Below are 21,293 nucleotides of genomic sequence, written 5' to 3'. Positions count from 1 at the left end.
ACAATATCAATTAAACCATCTATAATCATAGTTGCCAACATTTAAAAAAAATGTACAGGGATACTTTGCAGCATGTATGATTTGAATAGCTCCGCCCACCCAAAACCTCCCCAAAACAATTTTAATTCAGCTATTCTGATTGCTTAAAGGGATAGTAAAGTTTAAATTAAACTTTCACAATTCAGATAGAGCATGCCATTTTCAAATTTACTTTGTTCTTTTGGGCACCTTAGTTAAAAAAGGATATGCACATATCCTCAGCAATAGCAGTGCACTTCTGGGATCTAACTGTTGATTGATGGCTATACACATGTTATTTTTTTTTAGGTAAATAGTACATTTTATCTTTTTTCTGCAACAGTGATAGTGAGCAAGAGGTTTATAGACCCAGAAATGCCCTAGTAAATCTCATGGCTTTCCCTTACCGGACACCACCTGACCTTACACTGCTATACGTCAGTGTAACAGAAAACCACAGAAACGACATAAAAAAAAAAACAGAATTTATGTTTACCTGATAAATTACTTTCTCCAACGGTGTGTCCGGTCCACGGCGTCATCCTTACTTGTGGGATATTCTCTTCCCCAACAGGAAATGGCAAAGAGCCCAGCAAAGCTGGTCACATGATCCCTCCTAGGCTCCGCCTACCCCAGTCATTCGACCGACGTTAAGGAGGAATATTTGCATAGGAGAAACCATATGAAACCGTGGTGACTGTAGTTAAAGAAAATAAATTATCAGACCTGATTAAAAAACCAGGGTGGGCCGTGGACCGGACACACCGTTGGAGAAAGTAATTTATCAGGTAAACATAAATTCTGTTTTCTCCAACATAGGTGTGTCCGGTCCACGGCGTCATCCTTACTTGTGGGAACCAATACCAAAGCTTTAGGACACGGATGATGGGAGGGAGCAAATCAGGTCACCTAGATGGAAGGCACCACGGCTTGCAAAACCTTTCTCCCAAAAATAGCCTCAGAAGAAGCAAAAGTATCAAACTTGTAAAATTTGGTAAAAGTGTGCAGTGAAGACCAAGTCGCTGCCCTACATATCTGATCAACAGAAGCCTCGTTCTTGAAGGCCCATGTGGAAGCCACAGCCCTAGTGGAATGAGCTGTGATTCTTTCGGGAGGCTGCCGTCCGGCAGTCTCGTAAGCCAATCTGATGATGCTTTTAATCCAAAAAGAGAGAGAGGTAGAAGTTGCTTTTTGACCTCTCCTTTTACCGGAATAAACAACAAACAAGGAAGATGTTTGTCTAAAATCCTTTGTAGCATCTAAATAGAATTTTAGAGCGCGAACAACATCCAAATTGTGCAACAAACGTTCCTTCTTCGAAACTGGTTTCGGACACAGAGAAGGTACGATAATCTCCTGGTTAATGTTTTTGTTAGAAACAACTTTTGGAAGAAAACCAGGTTTAGTACGTAAAACCACCTTATCTGCATGGAACACCAGATAAGGAGGAGAACACTGCAGAGCAGATAATTCTGAAACTCTTCTAGCAGAAGAAATTGCAACCAAAAACAAAACTTTCCAAGATAATAACTTAATATCAACGGAATGTAAGGGTTCAAACGGAACCCCCTGAAGAACTGAAAGAACTAAGTTGAGACTCCAAGGAGGAGTCAAAGGTTTGTAAACAGGCTTGATTCTAACCAGAGCCTGAACAAAGGCTTGAACATCTGGCACAGCTGCCAGCTTTTTGTGAAGTAACACAGACAAGGCAGAAATCTGTCCCTTCAGGGAACTTGCAGATAATCCTTTTTCCAATCCTTCTTGAAGGAAGGATAGAATCTTAGGAATCTTAACCTTGTCCCAAGGGAATCCTTTAGATTCACACCAACAGATATATTTTTTCCAAATTTTGTGGTAAATCTTTCTAGTTACAGGCTTTCTGGCCTGAACAAGAGTATCGATAACAGAATCTGAGAACCCTCGCTTCGATAAGATCAAGCGTCCAATCTCCAAGCAGTCAGCTGGAGTGAGACCAGATTCGGATGTTCGAACGGACCTTGAACAAGAAGGTCTCGTCTCAAAGGTAGCTTCCATGGTGGAGCCGATGACATATTCACCAGATCTGCATACCAAGTCCTGCGTGGCCACGCAGGAGCTATCAAGATCACCGACGCCCTTTCCTGATTGATCCTGGCTACCAGCCTGGGGATGAGAGGAAACGGCGGGAATACATAAGCTAGTTTGAAGGTCCAAGGTGCTACTAGTGCATCCACTAGAGCCGCCTTGGGATCCCTGGATCTGGACCCGTAGCAAGGAACTTTGAAGTTCTGACGAGAGGCCATCAGATCCATGTCTGGAATGCCCCACAGTTGAGTGACTTGGGCAAAGATTTCCGGATGGAGTTCCCACTCCCCCGGATGCAATGTCTGACGACTCAGAAAATCCGCTTCCCAATTTTCCACTCCTGGGATGTGGATAGCAGACAGGTGGCAGGAGTGAGACTCCGCCCATAGAATGATTTTGGTCACTTCTTCCATCGCCAGGGAACTCCTTGTTCCCCCCTGATGGTTGATGTACGCAACAGTTGTCATGTTGTCTACCGTATGAACTTGGCCCTCGCTAGCTGAGGCCAAGCCTTGAGAGCATTGAATATCGCTCTCAGTTCCAGAATATTTATCGGTAGAAGAGATTCTTCCCGAGACCAAAGACCCTGAGCTTTCAGGGATCCCCAGACCGCGCCCCAGCCCATCAGACTGGCGTCGGTCGTGACAATGACCCACTCTGGTCTGCGGAAGGTCATCCCTTGTGACAGGTTGTCCAGGGACAGCCACCAACGGAGTGAGTCTCTGGTCCTCTGATTTACTTGTATCCTCGGAGACAAGTTTGTATAGTCCCCATTCCACTGACTGAGCATGCACAGTTGTAATGGTCTTAGATGAATGCGCGCAAAAGGAACTATGTCCATTGCCGCTACCATCAAACCTATCACTTCCATGCACTGCGCTATGGAAGGAAGAGGAACGGAATGAAGTATCCGACAAGAGTCTAGAAGTTTTGTTTTTCTGGCCTCTGTCAGAAAAATCCTCATTTCTAAGGAGTCTATTATTGTCCCCAAGAAGGGAACCCTTGTTGACGGAGATAGAGAACTCTTTTCCACGTTCACTTTCCATCCGTGAGATCTGAGAAAGGCCAGGACAATGTCCGTGTGAGCCTTTGCTTGAGGAAGGGACGACGCTTGAATCAGAATGTCGTCCAAGTAAGGTACTACAGCAATGCCCCTTGGTCTTAGCACAGCTAGAAGGGACCCTAGTACCTTTGTGAAAATCCTTGGAGCAGTGGCTAATCCGAAAGGAAGCGCCACGAACTGGTAATGCTTGTCCAGGAATGCGAACCTTAGGAACCGATGATGTTCCTTGTGGATAGGAATATGTAGATACGCATCCTTTAAATCCACCGTGGTCATGAATTGACCTTCCTGGATGGAAGGAAGAATTGTTCGAATGGTTTCCATTTTGAACGATGGAACCTTGAGAAACTTGTTTAAGATCTTGAGATCTAAGATTGGTCTGAACGTTCCCTCTTTTTTGGGAACTATGAACAGATTGGAGTAGAACCCCATCCCTTGTTCTCCTAATGGAACAGGATGAATCACTCCCATTTTTAACAGGTCTTCTACACAACGTAAGAATGCCTGTCTTTTTATGTGGTCTGAAGACAACTGAGACCTGTGGAACCTCCCCCTTGGGGGAAGCCCCTTGAATTCCAGAAGATAACCTTGGGAGACTATTTCTAGCGCCCAAGGATCCAGAACATCTCTTGCCCAAGCCCGAGCGAAGAGAGAGAGTCTGCCCCCCACCAGATCCGGTCCCGGATCGGGGGCCAACATTTCATGCTGTCTTGGTAGCAGTGGCAGGTTTCTTGGCCTGCTTTCCCTTGTTCCAGCCTTGCATTGGTCTCCAAGCTGGCTTGGCTTGAGAAGTATTACCCTCTTGCTTAGAGGACGTAGCACTTTGGGCTGGTCCGTTTCTACGAAAGGGACGAAAATTAGGTTTATTTTTGGCCTTGAAAGGCCGATCCTGAGGAAGGGCATGGCCCTTACCCCCAGTGATATCAGAGATAATCTCTTTCAAGTCAGGGCCAAACAGCGTTTTCCCCTTGAAAGGAATGTTAAGTAGCTTGTTCTTGGAAGACGCATCAGCTGACCAAGATTTCAACCAAAGCGCTCTGCGCGCCACAATAGCAAACCCAGAATTCTTAGCCGCTAACCTAGCCAATTGCAAAGTGGCGTCTAGGGTGAAAGAATTAGCCAATTTGAGAGCATTGATTCTGTCCATAATCTCCTCATAAGGAGGAGAATCACTATCGACCGCCTTTACCAGCTCATCGGACCAGAAACACGCGGCTGCAGTGACAGGGACAATGCATGAAATTGGTTGTAGAAGGTAACCCTGCTGAACAAACATCTTTTTAAGTAAACCTTCTAATTTTTTATCCATAGGATCTTTGAAAGCACAACTATCTTCTATGGGTATAGTGGTGCGTTTGTTTAAAGTGGAAACCGCTCCCTCGACCTTGGGGACTGTCTGCCATAAGTCCTTTCTGGGGTCGACCATAGGAAACAATTTTTTAAATATGGGGGGAGGGACGAAAGGAATACCGGGCCTTTCCCATTCTTTATTTACAATGTCCGCCACCCGCTTGGGTATAGGAAAAGCTTCTGGGAGCCCCGGGACCTCTAGGAACTTGTCCATTTTACATAGTTTCTCTGGGATGACCAACTTGTCACAATCCTCCAGAGTGGATAATACCTCCTTAAGCAGAATGCGGAGATGTACCAACTTAAATTTAAACGTAATCACATCAGGTTCAGCTTGTTGAGAAATGTTCCCTGAATCAGTAATTTCTCCCTCAGACAAAACCTCCCTGGCCCCATCAGACTGGTTTAGGGGCCCTTCAGAACCATTATTATCAGCGTCGTCATGCTCTTCAGTATCTAAAACAGAGCAGTCGCGCTTACGCTGATAAGTGTGCATTTTGGCTAAAATGTTTTTGACAGAATTATCCATTACAGCCGTTAATTGTTGCATAGTAAGGAGTATTGGCGCGCTAGATGTACTAGGGGCCTCCTGAGTGGGCAAGACTCGTGTAGACGAAGGAGGGAATGATGCAGTACCATGCTTACTCCCCTCACTTGAGGAATCATCTTGGGCATCATTGTCATTGTCACATAAATCACATTTATTTAAATGAGAAGGAACTCTGGCTTCCCCACATTCAGAACACAGTCTATCTGGTAGTTCAGACATGTTAAACAGGCATAAACTTGATAACAAAGTACAAAAAACGTTTTAAAATAAAACCGTTACTGTCACTTTAAATTTTAAACTGAACACACTTTATTACTGCAATTGCGAAAAAATATGAAGGAATTGCTCAAAATTCACCAAAATTTCACCACAGTGTCTTAAAGCCTTAAAAGTATTGCACCCCAAATTTGGAAGCTTTAACCCTTAAAATAACGGAACCGGAGCCGTTTTTAACTTTAACCCCTTTACAGTCCCTGGTGTCTGCTTTGCTGAGACCCAACCAAGCCCAAAGGGGAATACGATACCAAATGACGCCTTCAGAAAGTCTTTTCTATGTATCAGAGCTCCTCACACATGCGACTGCATGTCATGCCTCTCAAAAACAAGTGCGCAACACCGGCGCGAAAATGAGGCTCTGCCTATGATTTGTGAAAGCCCCTAAAGAGAAAGGTGTCTAAAAAAGTGCCTGCCGATATAAACTTATCAAAATACCCAGATTAAATGATTCCTCAAGGCTAAATATGTGTTAATAATGAATCGATTTAGCCCAGAAAAAGTCTACAGTCTTAATAAGCCCTTGTGAAGCCCTTATTTACAATCTTAATAAACATGGCTTACCGGATCCCATAGGGAAAATGACAGCTTCCAGCATTACATCGTCTTGTTAGAATGTGTCATACCTCAAGCAGCAAGAGACTGCTCACTGTTCCCCCAACTGAAGTTAATTCCTCTCAACAGTCCTGTGTGGAACAGCCATGGATTTTAGTAACGGTTGCTAAAATCATTTTCCTCATACAAACAGAAATCTTCATCTCTTTTCTGTTTCTGAGTAAATAGTACATACCAGCACTATTTTAAAATAACAAACTCTTGATTGAATAATAAAAACTACAGTTAAACACTAAAAAACTCTAAGCCATCTCCGTGGAGATGTTGCCTGTACAACGGCAAAGAGAATGACTGGGGTAGGCGGAGCCTAGGAGGGATCATGTGACCAGCTTTGCTGGGCTCTTTGCCATTTCCTGTTGGGGAAGAGAATATCCCACAAGTAAGGATGACGCAGTGGACCGGACACACCTATGTTGGAGAAAATACTGTGAGCAATATGACATGCCACAGTGACCCCTGTAGTGGGAGTAATGCACTGCACACAATTTTCATAAACTATATACAGACTGAATTGAACAAAGGCCAAGTTAAAATATAGCAAACAATTCCTTTTATATTGACTTACATATACTAGAACTATAGCCCCAGAGGCTCAGTACATATTGTCTCTGGCTCAGGCTGTGTTAGCATCCTGTATTCAAATCCTGTATTCAAATCATATAAACACTTTTTTACAATACAAATATGGCTCATATTTGAATGTAAGCTTTCAACAATATGCAAATATCAGTTTTCAGAGTGTGCAATTTACTGTTCATTAGGCTTTTGTTTAAATTCTAGCTGGTCTCTTAGTTATTAAAGGGACAGTTTAGCCAAAAAAAATATTTCCTTTAATTTGTTCCCAATGTTCCATTTTACCTGCTGGAGTGTATTAGATGGTTTACAAGTAGCTAGTTTACCCTTATTTCAGCATTTAAAATAGCTGATTTAGCCTGTGGTATTCCCCACCTATACTGAAGGTTTAGCCAGGCAATGTAAACACACAGTCAGCAGAAGAAATTACACTCCCAGTGGGTTGTAGAAGAGATACCTAATGAAATAACATTCCTTTGTTATCTCTAAGTACTGGGCTTCGGTTTACAAACCGATTTAAGATAAGGAAGCAAGTGTGTGTAGACAAATTAATAACATAATGAGCTCTCATTTAACCTGCAAGATCAACCCCATTTCAATAGGCTGTGGTTCCAAAGCACCAAACCAGCAATTTTATATACACAAATAAACCTTAAAAATCAATTTATCATAAATTATATACTCTGCAGCTGGTAAAACAAGTAATTGGAAATAAATCAAGAGAAAATCAATTTTACAAAATACTGTCCCTTTAAGTATTTTGAAAAGGAATGCATTTTAAATACAAACAAATGAAAGCTTTAATATAAATATTCTCTTGAATACCAGAAAACTATTTCAAATTAAAAAGATACTAAACCCATTTTTTTTTCTTTCATGATTCAGTTAGAGCATATAATTTTAAGCAATTTTCTAATTTACTCCTATTATCAATTTTTCTTTGTTCTCTTGCTATCTTAATTTTAAAAAGCAGGAAGTTAAGCTTAGGAGCCAGCCCATTTTTGGTTCAGCACCCTGGGTAGCGATTGCTGATTGATGGCTACATTCAGCCACCAATCAGGAAGCGCTACCCAGGTGCAGAACAAAAAATAGTTGGCTTCCAAGCTGCTTTTCAAATAAAGATACCAAGAGAACGAAGAAAATTTGACAATAGGAGTAAATTAGAAAGGTTTTTATAATTGCATGCTCTATCTGAATTATGAAAGAAAAAAAAATGGGTTTAATATCCCTTTAAGATTTGAAGAGAGAAATGACAACTAATTTTGACAACTTGCAAATGACAAAAACATATAACCCAGAAAAAGTTATACTTTGAAGTCATCCTATAGGTCTTCCATAAACTATAAAAATATCACCTTCATTAAATCCACTTCTCTCAGATGTGTTAACATCTATAAAAACCATAACCTAGAAGATGCAGGATAAAGAAGATACATAATGTTTGTAGTGTTTGCTGCCAGGTGATTGTTATCGGTATCACACGTCTCTTGATATAAGGTGATAAAAAAAACATTTAAAGATGGGACCCCCTTTTTTGCAAAGGGTCTATGTTTAGAAAGCATTATGGAACAAATGTGATCGTCTGCGGCACTAGGGTTGGTGGCTGATGGGGGTTGGGTGAAAAGCAGCTTGTTCAGATATCTTCTCTTGCCCCATAAACAAAACAGAGGGTCTTCTCTTTCTATTGAGGGGTCACAAAGCCATCTCATCAGTGTATGATGACCACAAATCACTGTTGCTATGACAACTACCTTGTAATGGTGGAGGAAGAGACACTTGCTTAAGGGATGTCTTGTTTAAAAAGAGTGGAATTATATCCCAATATATATTGTCAATTATAGTGAAAAAATGACATGTCATTTGTTGGAACAAGTGATTTTGTTCCCCACTGTCGACCCTGCAACTATGTGTTTAACCCCTGCACAAACACAGTTAAAGTACCATTTGGGAGCCGAGCATTGATTGGGAGACCATTAGTTTCTGCTCAGCACCAGCAGTGCTCTGTGGGCTCCAGATCAGTACTTTAAACCACAAAGAGATTAAACACATAGTTAAACATAAAATTGATACATCGCAGGTGTTAAAATTACATCCTTTCACTAATTAGAGCCTGCATTTCTTTTATTATTATGGCCTTTTAAGTTAGGGTGCATCTAACCCCTCTCCTTGGCTGGGATTGGCCTACCAGGATACCAGGGGATTTCCCGGTGTGCTGCATCAGCTGGGGCTGAAAAGTTGCAACTTAAAGGGGTGATTAATGGATGCTATTGGGAAGTAGGGTTGCTATATAACATTAATCTGACATTTTTATTTAATACAAAGTAATATAATTAAATTCTAAAAAATATTGGGAAATCCCAGCAATCCCCTTTAAGAAAAATGGGGTATGTGGATTCTACCGACTCAACGGAAAATAGGGTCTTTATATTTTTCCAGGGATGATTTTTATTCCCAGCCCGGCCCTACTCCTTGTAATTTTATACAATATATTTAAATCAGGTGATTGCCACTGCCATACTACTATCTAGACATTACCTTATTGTTCAGCCCTTCAACAGAAAGAGAAGACTCTATTCTTAAGAAAGGGCCACTTGTCCTGTTTTAGAGATAAGATAGTGAGGGTGCTGGGGTCTCTATTAGAGTTAAGGGAACCATATATGTGCACATATTTCCATTTACAAATCCTTCACTTGTTATACGGAAGGTCAGGAGACCGCTCATTTGCAATAATCTCTTCTTTATTATGAGAGGTGTCTTGTATGCTGACGTTAGCTGATAGGTGTTCCTTGAGAGAATTACATTAGTCATTTATAGGGACAATCTACTTTTTTTTTATTGTTTAAAAAGATAGATAACGCCTCTACTGCCCATTCCCCAGTTTTGCATAACCAACGTTATATTAATATACTTTATAACCTCTATCTGCCTGTTTCTAAGCCCCTGCAGGCTAGGCATTTTAATAGCTTTCCACAGTCAGACAGTGCTAGTATGTGTGTGCCATATAGATAGCATTGTGCTCACTCCTGTGGAGTTACACAGGAACCAGCACTAATTGGCTAAAATGCAAGGGTGTAAAAAGCACTGAGATAAGGGGGGGAGTCTACAGAGGCTTAGATACAAGGTAACCACAGAGGTAAAAAATATATTAATATAAAAGTGTTGGTTATGCAAAACTGGGAAATGGGTAATAAATGGATTATCTATCTTTTTAAACAATACAATTTAAATTAGACTGTCCCTATAAGTAGGGGAATTATGCAATCCGTCTAACAGCTAAGATGGTCTTCTTAAAGGGATACTAAACCCAATTTTCTTCTTTCATGATTCAGATAGAGCAAGCAAATTTAAACAACTTTCTCATTTACTCATATCAATTTTTCTTCATTGTCTTGATATCTTTCTTTCAAAAATCAGGAATGTAAGCTTAAAGGAATAGTCTAGTCAAAATTAAACCTTCATGATTCAGATAAAGGATGCAATTTTGAGCAACTTTCTAATTTACTCCTATTATAACATTTTCTTCATTCTCTTGTTATCTTTATTTGAAAAAGCAAGAATCTAAGCATATGAGCCGGCCCATTTTTGGTTCAGTACCTGGCTAGCGCTTTCCGATTGGTGTCTAAATGTAGCCAACCCATCAGCAAGCGCTCCCCAGATGCTGAACCAAAAATGGGCCGGCTCCTATGCTTACATTCCAAATAAGATACCAAGAGAACAAAGAAAATTTGATAATATGAGTAAATTAGAAAGTTGCTTAAAATTGCATGCTCTATCTGAATCATGAAAGTTTAATTTTGACTAGACAATTCCTTTAAGAGTCGGCCCATTTTTGGTTCATAACCTGGGTAGCGCTTGCTGATTGGTGGCTAAATGTAGCCACCAATCAGCAAGCTCTACCCAGGTTCTGAACCAAAAATGGGCTGGCTACTAACATTACATTTTTTAAAAAAATAAAGATAGCAAGAGAATGAAGAAAAATTGATAATAGGAGTAAATAAAGTCAAAATTAAACTTGCATGATTCAGATAGAGCATGTAATTTTAAGACACTTTTATATTCACTTATATTTTCAAATGTGCTTCGTTCTCTTTGTATCCCGTGTTGAAAAAGAATATGCACATATCCTACACTAGCAGGAGCTATCTTCTGATTGGTGCATGCACACATTTGTCTCTTGTGATTGGCTAACCAGATGTGTTCATCTAGCTGCCAGTATGGCAAAGCTGTTCCTTCAGCAAAAGATAATAAGAGAATGAAGCAAATTTGATAATAGAAATAAATTGGAAAGTTGTTTAAAATTGTATGTTCTATCAAAATCATGAAAGAAAAATTTGGGGTTTTCTGTCCCTTTAAGTAGTATACTGGTTAAAGAAAATCTATGTTAACAAAACCTTGCAGAAGAAACTTGGGACAGAGAGGTACTAAAATGCTAATTTTCCATTATTCTCTCTAAGGGTTCTGCACTAGGAAGTCTCGGCAGTACAGCGAGGTCCCTGAAAGAATTTTCAAAAAACATATTTGCCTTGAGAGAGGTTTATCTTACTATGCTGGGTTCTGTATGTGAAGGACCGACTTATACATTATAATATAAGGTCTAAATATAATCCCAAAGATTTTGTGTGATTTATTTCCATGGTGGGGAATTTTTAATCACATGGTGCTAAAAACATAATTTATGTAAGAACTTACCTGATAAATTCATTTCTTTCATATTAGCAAGAGTCCATGAGCTAGTGACGTATGGGATATACATTCCTACCAGGAGGGGCAAAGTTTCCCAAACCTTAAAATGCCTATAAATACACCCCTCACCACACCCACAATTCAGTTTAACGAATAGCCAAGAAGTGGGGTGATAAGAAAAAAGTGCGAAAGCATATAAAATAAGGAATTGGAATAATTGTGCTTTATACAAAAAAATCATAACCACCACAAAAAAGGGCGGGCCTCATGGACTCTTGCTAATATGAAAGAAATGAATTTATCAGGTAAGTTCTTACATAAATTATGTTTTCTTTCATGTAATTAGCAAGAGTCCATGAGCTAGTGACGTATGGGATAATGACTACCCAAGATGTGGATCTTTCCACACAAGAGTCACTAGAGAGGGAGGGATAAAATAAAGACAGCCAATTCCTGCTGAAAATAATCCACACCCAAAATAAAGTTTAATGAAAAACATAAGCAGAAGATTCAAACTGAAACCACTGCCTGAAGTACTTTTCTACCAAAAACTGCTTCAGAAGAAGAAAAGACATCAAAATGGTAGAATTTAGAAAAAGTATGCAAAGAGGACCAAGTTGCTGCTTTGCAAATCTGATCAATCGAAGCTTCATTCCTAAACGCCCAGGAAGTAGAAACTTACCTAGTAGAATGAACTGTAATCCTTCGAGGCAGAATTTTACCCGACTCGACATAGGCATGATGAAATAAAGATTTCAACCAAGATGCCAAAGAAATGGCAGAAGCTTTCTGGCCTTTTCTAGAACCGGAAAAGATGACAAATAGACTAGAAGTCTTTCGGAAAGACTTAGTAGCTTAAACATAATAATACAAAGCTCTAACAGCATCCAAAGAATGCAATGATTTCTCCTTAGAATTCATAGGATTAGGACATAATGAAGGAACCACAATTTCTCTACTAAGGTTGTTAGAATTCACAACCTTAGGTAAAAAATTAAAAAGTAGTTCGCAGCACCGCCTCATCCTGATGAAAAATCAGAAAAGGAGACTCACAAGAAAGAGCAGACAATTCAGAGACTCTTCTGGCAGAAGAGATGGCCAAAAGAAACAAAACTTTCCAAGAAAGTAATATAACGATCAAAGAATGCATGGGTTCAAAAGGAGGAGCTTGAAAAGCCCCCAGAATCAAATTCAAACTCCAAGGAGGAGAAATTGACTTAATGACAGGTTTTATACGAACCAAAGCTTGTACAAAACAATGAAATATCAGGAAGATTAGCAATCCTTCTGTGAAAAAAGAACAGAAAGAGCAGAGATTTATCCTTTCAAGGAACTTGCGGACAAACCTTTATCTAAACCATCCTGAAGAAACTGAAAAATTCTCGGTATTCAAAAAGAATGCCAAGAAAAAATGATGAGAAAGTCTTCCAGACTATATAATATATCTCTCTAGATACAGATTTACGAGCCTGTCACATAGTAATAATCACAGAGTCAGAGAAACCTTCTTTGACCAAGAATCAAGCGTTCAAACTCCATACCTTAAAATTTAAGGATTTGAGATCCTGATGGAAAAAAGGACCTTGCGACAGAAAGTCTGGTCTTAACCGAAGAGTCCACAGCTGGCAAGAGGCCATCCGGACAAGATCTGCATACCAAAACCTGTGAGGCCATGCTGGAGCTACGAGCAGGATAAACGAGCATTCCTTTAGAATCTTGGAGAATACTCTTGGAAGAAGAACTAGAGGCAGAAAGATATAGGCAGGCCGATACTTCCAAGGAAGTGATAATGTATCCACTGCTTCCGCCCGAGGATCCCGGGATCTGGACAGATACCAGGGAAGTTTCTTGTTTAGATGAGAAGCCATCAGATCTATTTCTGGGAGTTCCCACATTTGAACAATCTGAAGAAATACCTCTGGGTGAAGAGACCATTCGCCCGGATGCAACGTTTGGCGACTGAGATAATCCGCTTCCCAATTGTCTATACCTGGGATATGAACCTCAGAGATTAGACAGGAGCTGGATTCCACCCAAACCAAAATTCAAGATACTTCTTTCATAGCCAGAGGACTGTGAGTCCCTCCTTGATGATTGATGTATGCCACAGCTGTGACATTGTCTATCTGAAAACAAATGAACAACTCTCTCTTCAGAAGAGGCCAAGACTGAAGAGCTCTGAAAATTGCACGGAGTTCAAAATATTGATCGGTAATCTCACCTCCTGAGATTCCCAAACCCCTTGTGCCGTCAGAGACCCCCACACAGCTCCCCAACCTGTAAGACTTGCATCTGTTGAGATTATAGTCCAGGTCGGAAGAACAAAGAAGCCCCCTGAACTAAACGATGGTGAACTGTCCACCATGTCAGAGAGTGTCGTATAATCGGTTTAAAGATATTAATTGAGATATCTTTGTGTAATCCCTGCACCACTGGTTCAGCATACAGAGCTGAAGAGGTCGCATGTGAAAAGGAGCAAAGGAGATCGCATCCGATGCGGCAGTCCTAAGACCTAAAATTTCCATGCATAAGGCTACCAAAGGGAATGATTGTGACTGAAGGTTTTGACAAGCTGATATCAATGTTAAATTTCTCTTATCTGACAAGGACAGAGTCATAGACACTGAATCTATCTGGAAACCTAAAAAGGTTACCCTTGTCTGAGGAAACAATGAACTGAATGGAAAATTGATCCTCCAACCATGATCTTGAAGAAACAACACAAGTCGATTTGTATGAGATTCTGCGAAAATGTGAAGACTGAGCAAGTACCAAGATATCGTCCAAATAAGGAAATACCAAAACCCTGTTCTCTGATTAGACAGAAGGGCACCGAGAACCTTTGAAAAAAATTCTTGGAGCTGACGCTAGGCCAAACGGTAGAGCACAAAAACTGGTAATGCTTGTCTAAAAAGAGAATCTCAGAAACTAAAAGTGATCTGGATGAATCGGAATATGCAGATATACATCCTGTAAATCTATTGTAGACATATAATGCCCTTGCTAAACAAAAGGAAGGATAGTCCTACAGTTACCATCTTGAATGTTGGTATCCTTACATAACGATTCAATATAGATAGATCCGGAACTGGTCTGAAGGAATTAACCTTCTTTGGTACAATGAAGAGATAGAATAAAAACCCCAGCCCCTGTTCCAGAACTGGAACTGGCATAATTACTCCAGCCAATTCTAGATCTGAAACACATTTCAGAAATGCTGAGCCTTTGCTGTGTTTACTGGGACACGGGAAAGAAAAAAATCTCTTTGCAGGAGGCCTTAACTTGAAGCCAATTCTGTACCTTTCTGAAACAATGATCTGAAACCAGAGATTGTGAACGGAATTGATCCAAATTTTCTTGAAGAAAACATAAACTGCCCCATACCATCTGAGCTGGAATGAGGGCCGCACCTTCATGGGTATTTAGGAGCTGGCTATAGGTTTCTATAAGGCTTGGATATATTCCAAACTGGAAAAGGTTTCCAAACTGATACCGCTCCTGAGGATGAAGGACCAGGCTTTTGTTCCTTGTTGTGAGGAAAGGAACGAAAATGATTATTAGACCTAAATTTACCTTAGATTTTTTATCCTTTGGTAAAAAAGTTCCCTTCCCTCCAGTAACAGTTGAGAAAATAGAATCCAACTGAAAATCGAATAATTTATTACCCTGGAAAGAAAGGGAAAGCAAGTTTTAAGCCATAAAGCTTTTCTAGCTAAAATAGCTAGAGACATATACCTGACATCAACTCTAATGATATCAAAAGATGGTATCACAAATAAAATTATTAGCATGTTATAGAATAATAATAATGCTATAAAATTATGATCTGTTATTTGTTGCGCTAAAGCTTCTAACCAAAAAGTTGAAGCTGCAGCAACATCCGCTAAAAATATAGCAGGTCTAAGAAGATTACCTGAACATAAGTAAGCTTTTCTTAGAAAGTATACAATTTTCTTATCTAAAGGATCCTTAAATGAAGTACTATCTGTAGTACGTTTAGCAGGAGTAGAGACAGCCCCATTAACCTTAGAGATTTTGTCCCAAAACTCTAATCTGTCAGATGGCACAGGATATAATTGCTTAAACGTTTAGAAGGAGTAAATGAATTACCCAAATTATTCCATTCCCTGGAAATTACTTCAGAAATAGCATCAGGGAGAGAAAATACTTCTGGAATAACTACAGGAGATTTAAAAACCTTATTTAAACGTTTAGATTTAGTATCAAGAGGACCAGAATCCTCTATTTCTAATGCAATTAATACTTCTTTAAGTAAAGAACGAATAAATTCCATCTTGAACAAATACAAAGATTTATCAGCATCAACCTCTGAGACAGAAACCTCTGAACCAGAAGAACCATTATCAGTATCAGAATGATGATGTTCATTTAAAAATTCATCTGCAAAAAAGAGAAGTTTTAAAAGACTTGTATGTATACTAGAAGGAGAAATAACAGACATAGCCTTCTTAATGGATTTAAAAAATAAAATCTCTTATATTATCAGGAACACTCTGAAAATTAGATGTTGACGGAACAGCAACAGGTAATGTAACAGTACTAAAGGAAATTTTATCTGCATTAATAAGTTTGTCATGACATGCAATACAAACAACAGCTGGAGAAACAGATACCAAAAGTTTATAGCAGATACACTTAGCTTGGTAGCTTCAGCACTGGGCAGCGATTTTCCTGAAGTATCTTCTGACTCAGTTGCAACGTGGAACATCTTGCAATATGTAAAAGAAAAAACAACATATAAAGCAAAATTGATCAAATTCCTTAAATGACAGTTTCAGGAATGGGAAAAAAATGCCAGTGAACAAGCTTCTAGCAACCAGAAGCAATTAATAATGAGACTTAAATAATGTGGAGACAAAAATGACGCCCATATTTTTTAGCGCCAAAAAAAGACGCCCACATTATTTGGCGCCTAAATGCTTTTAGCACCAAAAATGACGCCACATCCGGAACGCCGACACTTTTGACGCAAAAAAACGTCAAAAAATGACGCAACTTCCGGCGACACGTATGACGCCGGAAACAGAAAAAAAATTTTGCGCCAAAAAAGTCTGCGCCAAGAATGACGCAATAAAATGAAGCATTTTCAGCCCCCGCGAGCCTAACAGCCCACGGGGAAAAAAGTCAAATTTTTTAAGGTAAGAAAAAAATGATTGAAACAAATGCATTTATCCCAAGTATGAAACTGACTGTCTGAAAATAAGGAATGTTGAACATCCTGAGTCAAGGCAAATAAATGTTTGAATACATATATTTAGAACTTTATATAAAAGTGCCCAACCATAGCTTAGAGTGTCACAGAAAATAAGATTTACTTACCCCAGGACACTCATCTACATGTAGTAGAAAGCCAAACCAGTACTGAAACGAAAATCAGCAGAGGTAATGGTATATATATATAAGAGTATATCGTCGATCTGAAAAGGGAGGTAAGAGATGAATCTCTACGACCGATAACAGAGAACCTATGAAATAGACCCCGTAGAAGGAGATCATTGCATTCAAATAGGCAATACTCTCCTCACATCCCTCTGACATTCACTGCACGCTGAGAGGAAAACCGGGCTCCAACTTGCTGCGGAGCGCATATCAACGTAGAATCTAGCACAAACTTACTTCACCACCTCCATAGGAGGCAAAGTTTGTAAAACTGAATTGTGGGTGTGGTGAGGGGTGTATTTATAGGCATTTTAAGGTTTGGGAAACTTTGCCCCTCCTGGTAGGAATGTATATCCCATACGTCACTAGCTCATGGACTCTTGCTAATTACATGAAAGAAATATTGGTCTCACTTTAAAACAGAGAGAGCTTAGGGTGACTTTGTGTAGATATACATAGATAATAAAACAATGAGATCTGTGCTTCCTGAAAGCTCAGCCCATTTGATTGTTTTAAGGTTTCAATTAGCAGAAAACATTTTCATATACAAAAATACACATAAAAGGAGCAATTCCCCATACAATTTATAGGCTGGTATAACAAGTCACTGGAAACAAAGAGGAAAACTATTTTACAGCACAAATACCAGATGTACACAAATGTGGTAATTATGACTCAAAACTATAAGCATTTGAGAATTCAATAGAAGGTCTAAATTAATGATACACAATTACAGACACATACACAAATGTACAATTAAGTACATACCACATAATAACACATTACCTGTACTGCTTCCCAGCCCCACTGTCTGTATTTTGGGTCATGTGTGAATCTCCACATATACATGTATGTTTCAATAACCTCTGGTCGCAGGATATAGTACTTTTCATTTTGTCTTGTTGCTATTGCTTCAACACCTCCATCAAACCTAAAGGCTTCTGGTCCCAATTTCATAGCTAAAAAAGCAAATAAATTAGGTCAGTTGAGTAGCATAACAACATATAACCCAGAGTTTTTAGAGCAACCAAAAACATTGGTTTACCATTTTTTTGCACTCTGAATGGACAAGAACTCTCTTATACATGTAACAGTCTTGCTGCTGCATAGGTATGGTAGTAACAGGTACTATCCCCTATATTACCATTGTGAGCAGTTCTGCATTACATAAAGCACATTGCACACGGAAGAGAACATCAGAAGCAACAGCTATTGACGTAAAATAAAAGATGTTCTCTATAAATATCTGATCTGGGGTCAATGATTTAAATAAACTAATCTGTTACTACTAAAAAATAGTAAATAGACTTAAAAATAACTTACAAGAAAGGCTTTATGAGCTTAATTTGAATAATGCCAGTCACGGTCTTATGTTGGGAACATAGGTTCAGTAGTAAATTACTAAAGCACTTCTTTATAGAAAAGTTAGCTGATCTATTGAATGGACTATCAATAGAGGTGGTAGGGAAACAAAATGAAAACAAACAATTAGTGATTTCCCAAAATTTGGCTATGTTTTGAAGGATTATTTGTAACTTTAACATATCAGGATCATACTTTTTTATATCTCTGTGTTTCTTTTTACAAATAACATTGCACTTTGTATTTGTTCTATGTGGAATAAGCCTGATAGTTTTAGAAAGTGGGACGGACAGGGGACTTCCCTGGGCAGAATAGGCATTTTACACCTTTTCACTGATTTATCTCACTCACCAGCTGTATGCAGGGGACATTTCCTCAAAATTCACAATACACTTATTTAACTGTAAGAAAATGCTTACTAAACTATAAGCAAATGCAAGCTAAATTGTAGTTAAAATATTTCAGTTTAATTAGTATGCGCTGCAAAATGAGACTATGTCAGTATCAGAAGCTCCCCTGTTAACTTCACTCTCCCCTGTGACATTCTCTATCCGAAAGAAATTCATTAATTGCTATGGGAGTCAGCCCTCATCCTGAGTTTCAAGGTTCAATATTTTTCTTAGAGAATTCAGTCCTTGCGAAGCCTGCACTATAATTTCTCTCCGAGCTGGATATTATTTTTTTAATCATCACCCTTTTGTTTCTCCGTTTTTAATTAGCAAGAGGTTTAAATAAATGCAATAGTTATCTTGTTTTGTAAAAGTCAAGCATTTTTATATAAAGGACAGAAAGAGAATTGTGGAGGTATGTTATATCATTGCACTGGGGCGTGAGAGAAAAATGTTCAAGAACATGGATATAAACATACACTCTAAATATTATACAGAAATATGAAAGAGACACTCCAGAGTTTGTGATATGACACTGCAATACAAACTACACAGATATAAATTCAAACCATTAGCAATAATTAATACAATTAAATATTTTATCTCACATTGTGTGATTGGATTTAAATGTTTACCTTTAATACACATGTATATAAAAATAATGACAAAGTATAAAAGGCTTATTACTACTTTGTTATTTACAGGTAACTAACATATGGATGTGTTATTATGGAATATAAACCAGGAAATTAAATTACTGCAGTTAAGTCTTAACAGATATATTAGGGCTGTGCAAAACCAAGCTTCTTCATGAAAACGGACAAACAATTTATATAGAAACTGTTCAACTCATAACACATATTGATATGTATTTACTCTTTTGTTGCTTTTAGTAGTTACATTCATTTAAAAAGCGTAATTACAATATATACAGGCAGGTTACATGTACTACCTACTAATATCAAAAGTTTATACCCACTAATAAAACACAAATTAAAGAGGTGAGCAGTGTGGGCTCTCATGACTATTAACATGGTATATCCACTCATGTTGAGGTCAGAACTATCTTACTTGGTGAACCAAATGTAATGCTAAGCAAGTATGCTTAAATTATTCTTTCCCATTTGACACTACATTTATTTAACAATACAGTCTACTTATATAGCACATTAATAATGCATTACCTCAGTGATTCCTAGTGTCATGTGTTTACAGATAACCAGCGCAATGAACGGGTCTCAACTGTATAAACATGCACCACAGAAATGAGCTGTTGCCTTCCTCACTCTTCAGAGCACTGCTTAATGACTAATGTAGGCCTGAAGGGAAATCTATTGCTACAAAGTACGAAGGGTCCACAGAAAGCACTTAATCATTTGGAAAACAGGAATGTTTAACATGTATAAACCTCTGGATATATATCTCTGAGAATTACAATGAAAAGGCACTCAAAGGACTTATTTTAAATGCAACACACAACTTTTTTTGTCCAAAACATAGTCCAAAAACTAAAACTCGTAAAAACATTGATAAGTTTGTTTAGTTATTGGTCCTGACAAAGGCTTAGTAAATCAGGCATTTGGACATGAAAAATATAAAAAAATATCATTTTTGCTTACCTGATAATTTCTTTCATGGCGGTAAGAATCCACGATCGATTACTCCTGGGAATTAACTTACTTGCCACTAGGAGGAGGCAAAGATTCCCAAAGCTCAGAGCTCTATATAAAACCCTCCCACCGCTATAGTAATCAGTCTGACGTATAGCCAAGCTGACAGAGGTGAGAATGAAAAAGAGCAAACTAATTAGCTTTATCCTTATTAAAAAACAGATAGGGAGGATCAGAAGAAAGTGCAGACACCTCACTCTTCTAGCAGATGAAATAGCCAAAAGAAATAACGCTTTCCAGGAAATAAGCTTTATATAAACCTTACGCATAGGTAACAAAAGGAGGAAACATCAAAACTTTCAGAAACAAATTAATATTCCAAGGAGGAGAGAAAGGTTTGATTACAGGCTTTATTCTAACTAATGCCTAAATCATCAAGAAGAATAACAATTTTTCTCTGAAAAAGAACAGAGATGGCAAAAATCTGATTTCTTACCACAGATTGCACCTAAACATTAAAAAAAAAAAAAGGTTACAAATGTAGTGAGCTACTGACTAAAAGAAGTAGGATTCCAGGAGAGACACCTTCTGAAGTATTATCTGCCCGAATCCACCAACAATAAACACATTAGGATATAATCTTAATGTCTTCTAGAAAAGACACCCTCTAAGCTGGATATGGGCATAGTTAAAGAACATAAATAAAAAAGCCTGGACAATTAAGATCGCCTAAACACCGAACAATACTCCTAGAATATTATAACAAGGAGGAGCTGCATCCAAACGAAACAGAAAGATGACAACAAACAGTGAACGTCTAAGAATGCCAACCAGAGCAAGCATAGAAAATTATATATGATAAGGATGTGCGAGTATATTGTAGATCCTAATGCAAATTGCTTCCAAATTGAGACCAAGTACCCTTATAATACGGTCTAGAATTCTTAAGCATAGACCTTCTGCTTCCACGCTTAATTAGATAATTACTGCATCATGGGACTTCTAAAGAAGTTGAAGTTAGCTGATCAATTAGGAGGAATCTTCTTACGAAAAGAAAAACTAAATCTCCTGAAAGACACAGGAATGAATCTGGAAGTCCGAAGTATGCAAAAAAATGATATCAAGTTTTCTAAAAGAAAAATCAGTATACACAAACATCTGCATATATTATACAATACGTACAAATTCAGTATGAAATTTGGCCTGACTGTTTAGACAAGCACTATATAAATAGGTATACTGCAGATACTGAAACAAAAACCTGATCAGAAAAGCAGAGACTGTATTAACTAAAATACTTTCAAAGTGAAAAACACTTAGTATGTAGGAATTAAAAATATATA

The 21,293-nt window shown here is 38.5% G+C and overlaps 1 protein-coding gene across 1 annotated transcript in view; it reads right to left on the bottom strand.

The window, feature by feature from the left end:
- Window positions 1–21,293, bottom strand: part of MAN1A1 (mannosidase alpha class 1A member 1) — a 692,509-nt gene that overhangs the window by 19,941 nt on the left and 651,275 nt on the right. Inside the window, exon 10 of the mRNA XM_053710788.1 lies at window positions 17,376–17,548. Within this exon, the coding sequence (XP_053566763.1) occupies window positions 17,376–17,548 (173 nt within the window). The remainder of the gene's footprint in view (window positions 1–17,375; window positions 17,549–21,293) is intronic.

Source organism: Bombina bombina, chromosome 4 (assembly GCF_027579735.1).
Source record: "Bombina bombina isolate aBomBom1 chromosome 4, aBomBom1.pri, whole genome shotgun sequence".
NCBI lineage: Eukaryota > Metazoa > Chordata > Amphibia > Anura > Bombinatoridae > Bombina > Bombina bombina.
Note: the sequence above shows the minus strand (reverse complement) of the source record. Positions and strands in the feature narration are given on the sequence as shown.